Source organism: Sinocyclocheilus grahami, unplaced genomic scaffold (assembly GCF_001515645.1).
Source record: "Sinocyclocheilus grahami isolate Dianchi unplaced genomic scaffold, SAMN03320097.WGS_v1.1 scaffold2469.1, whole genome shotgun sequence".
Lineage (NCBI taxonomy): Eukaryota > Metazoa > Chordata > Actinopteri > Cypriniformes > Cyprinidae > Sinocyclocheilus > Sinocyclocheilus grahami.
This window is the reverse complement of record NW_015507648.1, coordinates 45,656-49,957: the sequence shown is the minus strand read 5'-3', so window position 1 is coordinate 49,957 and position 4,302 is coordinate 45,656. Positions and strand designations below refer to the sequence as shown.

Below are 4,302 nucleotides of genomic sequence, written 5' to 3'. Positions count from 1 at the left end.
CAGCAGTATGTTAATTTACATGCAAGCAGCTCATGATCCAGTGTTTTCAGTGTCTCTGAGTGGCTTGGTTCACAGTAAATTCTGCTCCACACAAACTCCATCTCATGCAAGTGCTGAGAGTTTGGGTCACATACAACATGGACTTAAAAATGCAACATGCATCAAACATTTCATCTTTTTTGACTGGACATCTTATTCATTTTGTACTTGATAAGTGCTGTTAGACAGCTGCGGCAGACCAGCATAAAAAAATGAACTTTTTGAATGTTTTGTCATCTAAACAAAAAGCCAATAGGCGTGTAATGGAGTGCAGCAGAGCAGCATGAAGAATATGAATTAGTTGGGGGAGAATTTGCTGTATAATTGAGGGGGACGTGTCCTGCTCAGTGTCTGTTGTGGTATAAAATAAATGAGTACATCTCCTCTGAAACTTAACAAATTCAGCCATTGCTCTTTACTTAGAAGACATGTTAAGAGTCACAAACTGCACGGAGGCATGAAAGCTGAGGATCCAAATGCAATATTTATTAAAGGGTAATCAAAAGACGTAATCCAGAAACAAGCAAAAGGTCATACACAGGCAATCAACCAAACAATAACAACAGGGCAATAAACACAGGCAGAGAATCAAAAACCAAGAACCAAGGAGACATTCAGAATTGCAGAGTGACTTGCAGCAAGACTTCACTGACAGTGACTGAAAGATACATCGCTTTTATAGGCAGAGGTAATGAGATAATGAGACACAACTGAATGCAATCAGTGATGATGAGACTAGACAGCGAGTGCTGGGAAATGTAGTTCATGAGGCAGTAACATTATTCTGGGATGGAGTGCCCTCTGGTGACTATCAAGGGCACTCCAGCTGGTGATCGTGACATTAGGGTTCATTAGATATATAATCTTCCAGCAAGTCTGCTTGATCAGTTACCAAAGAAGCAAGTCAAAATTATTCAGGAAAATAAGATTTTCTTATCAAAGTGATAAAATGTTGAAAGTTACTAAATAAAACAATCATTTTTTTCTGGTATATGTTTAAGGCAATATTGATCAAAAGTTAAGTATGTTGAACCAAAACAATTAAAGTAATATAGCAAAAGTAACACAGAAATTCAAAAACTGTACTGATAGTGACATTATTGCATTTCTAATGAGGGAGAAGTTTATTTTTAAGAAAGTAAACCTTAAGACATGACCACATAGGAATAATTAATGGCTGAAATAAGTATAAATGTGTGTAAGAGATGTCATATGGACTGTTGCTGTATTTGTAGGTTGTCTGGCTGTATGGTGACAGAGGAAGGCTGTGGTTATGTGTCTTCAGCTCTGAGTTCAAACCCCTCACACCTGAGAGAGCTGGATCTGAGCTACAATCACCCCGGAGATTCAGGAGTCAAGCTGCTCTCTGAAAAACTGGAGGACCCAAACTGCTCATTGGACAAACTGAAGTATGTCAAGCATGCACTCTAAAAAATGCTGGGTTAAATACAACCCATTGCTGGGAAAAAAATAGGGACAAACCCAGCAATTGGGTGCTGGAGATGAGTAGCATTGCTGTTACCAGCCTCAGATTGGCTGTAAATTGTGCTCCCATGCATCTTATAAGAGTAAATTAATCTAATTATGTTTACTGAGTTCTGATGTTCGTTGTTCTCTGTATTATCAAGCCATGTGTTATGTAACATTATGTGACTATGCTAATTAATCCGTGCTAGCTTTACAAATGTATTAGTCGATTTATAATATTCATGTGAGTCATGTGAACAGCTTAATGCTGGTAAATGTGAATGTTATTGTGTTCATATATTATCATGTTCATGTGTGCGGGGAAGAGCCTAAAAATGTGTTCCGAGTTTGTCACACCACAGAAAAAATGTGCTATTAACCACCCAGCCAAATTTAAATGATAAAAAAGAAACAAGTAAATAAAAAAAGTTATCAAAATCTTGGAAAAATAAGCAATATTCATTTAGTCACATTTAGTCCTTTTGCAGATGCTTTTATCCAAAGCGACTTACAATTGGGGAATACATAAAGCGATTCTTCTTAAAGAGGCAAACAGACACAGGAAGTGCTTGTAATACCAGGTTTTAGGCATTGTTCAAATAAGTACAAACTAGAAAGAGAAGGAATAAATAAAGACAACGTTTTTTTTATCTTCTAATTTAGGATGAAGTCAAGTAGCATTTTCAAAAGAGATGAGTTTTCAGCTGTCGCTTGAAAATTGTCAGGGATTCAGCATTCCGGATAGGAGTGGGAAGATCATTCCACCAGCCAGGAACAGTGAACGAGAATGTTCTGGAAAGTGATTTTGAGCCTCTCTGTGATGGTACCACGAGGCGTCGCTCACTAGCGGATCTCAGACTTCTGGAATGAGGATAAAAAGACAAAAAAAACATGCAAATAAGTTCAAACATCAATTCAATATCTATTATTTCCTGAATATTATGACATTCAAGAGGGCCGCCTCCCTGATGACGTCATAATATGCAAATTAGATGAGTATATTTACACCCCACATAACCTTTCGGTCATGCCCAACATTTTTCTAATTTACAGTAGATCTCTATCTTTAAGCCCTTTCAAGCCACAAGCTTTTGAAATCTTGATGTCAAAATCCAGCATTTTTCCAAAAAACCCTGGCGCCTAAAGGGTTAAGGGCTCAGAGCGCAGAACCCATCATACCATCTTGATTCTCCCTCAGGAGGCCCAACTGATTCTCTATTGCCCAGCTGATTCTCTATCACTCATAACACTCCCTGAAGGTCCACTGCAGTCCATAAGCCTCTTTCACTGTACTTGAAAATGACTGGGCATTGGAGTAAATGTGGATTGGGGGCTGTTGGCTGACTCTCCCCTCTGATGCTTATATTCACTTGCTTGCTGTAATAAATCAGTTTAAGTTAATTCCCTCTCTGTCATGTTCTGACTGACACACCTGGTTCGCTGCTTTCTCCATCTGAACCTCGCCATTACGGTCTTCAAGGTAGCCCTTTGCTACACTGCTCTTTAAAAGGATACTCCGTCTCAGATATATATGACTTTCTTTCTTCAGATGAACACAGTAAGATTTTTAGTCCATATAATGCAAGTGTACAAAGTGAACATGATGTTCAAGTTTAAGACATTAGTGTTTTCCTCACAAACGCCTATCATTTCACTTCAGAAGACATTGATTAATCAGCTGGGGTCTCATGAATTACCGTCATCTTCACTTTGTGTAGTTTTTGAAGCATCATCTTTGAACGTCCAATACACTTGCATTATTATTTTCTGTTCCACTGTGCAGCTTTTTAATTATTGTTATGTCCTACATAGATGTTTTTGATCAGTGTTCATTGTGTTCACTTTGCAATGTGAATATGATTCAATATGATGAGACAAAAATATAATTTCTTTGTTTTTAATACTCAAGTACAATTTTACAGTTGTACTTTATTACTGTTAGTCAAGTATGCTTTTGGTTAGATACTTGTACTTTTAAGTTTAGTAAAATCTGTACTTTGACTTGAGTCAAATTTTTGAGTATGTTTTACACCCCTGTATGAGAGAGAGATCAAATGAGTGTGCGGTTATCTGCGTCTGTTAGAGCTTTCATTCTCTAGTACAGTCAGGGGCAGACTTAACCAATAAGTGAGGTAAGCGGCCGCTTAGGGCCCCGGGGCATCAGGGGGCCCCATCTGATATTGGCGAAACATATTTGCCAAACACTCCAGTGTGTATTTGTGTTCTGGAGAGCATCAAATTTTCATAAGTTGTGAAGAGGTAAATAAACTATAAACAATGAGAGAGAGAGAGAGAGAGAGAGCACAAAATAAGGGTTAGGCGTAAAAGAGCATGCCTAGTTATTGTTTTGGGGCCTCATACCTGACATTTCTGCCTCAGAGTACAGTCATAAATTCATGAAATTAAATCAGTTTGGCATATCTGTCTCTGCTGATGAAAGCGATAGCTTTAAACAACTACATTCTCGCCTAAGAACTACATTCTCTGACACAACAACAGTCATATTTGTAAAATGATGCTGTGACGCTCATGCCGTGGATTACCGTCATCTTCACTTTGTGTAGTTTTTGAAGCGTCATCTTTGAACGTCCAATACACTTGCATTATTATTTTCTGTTCCACTGTGCAGCTTTTTAATTATTGTTATGTCCTACATAGATGTTTTTGATCAGTGTTCATTGTGTTCACTTTGCAATGTGAATATGATTCAATATGATGAGACAAAAATATAATTTCTTTGTTTTTAATACTCAAGTACAATTTTACAGTTGTACTTTATTACTGTTAGTCAAGTAT

General features: G+C 37.6%; 1 protein-coding gene across 1 annotated transcript in view; it reads left to right on the top strand.

Annotated features, from left to right (window-relative positions):
* Positions 1–4,302, top strand: part of LOC107575109 (tripartite motif-containing protein 14-like) — a gene marked incomplete at its 5' end in the record, with an annotated part of 31,133 nt that overhangs the window by 1,002 nt on the left and 25,829 nt on the right. The window contains one exon of the mRNA XM_016261516.1: positions 1,275–1,448. Coding sequence (XP_016117002.1) covers positions 1,275–1,448 — 174 coding nt within the window. The remainder of the gene's footprint in view (positions 1–1,274; positions 1,449–4,302) is intronic.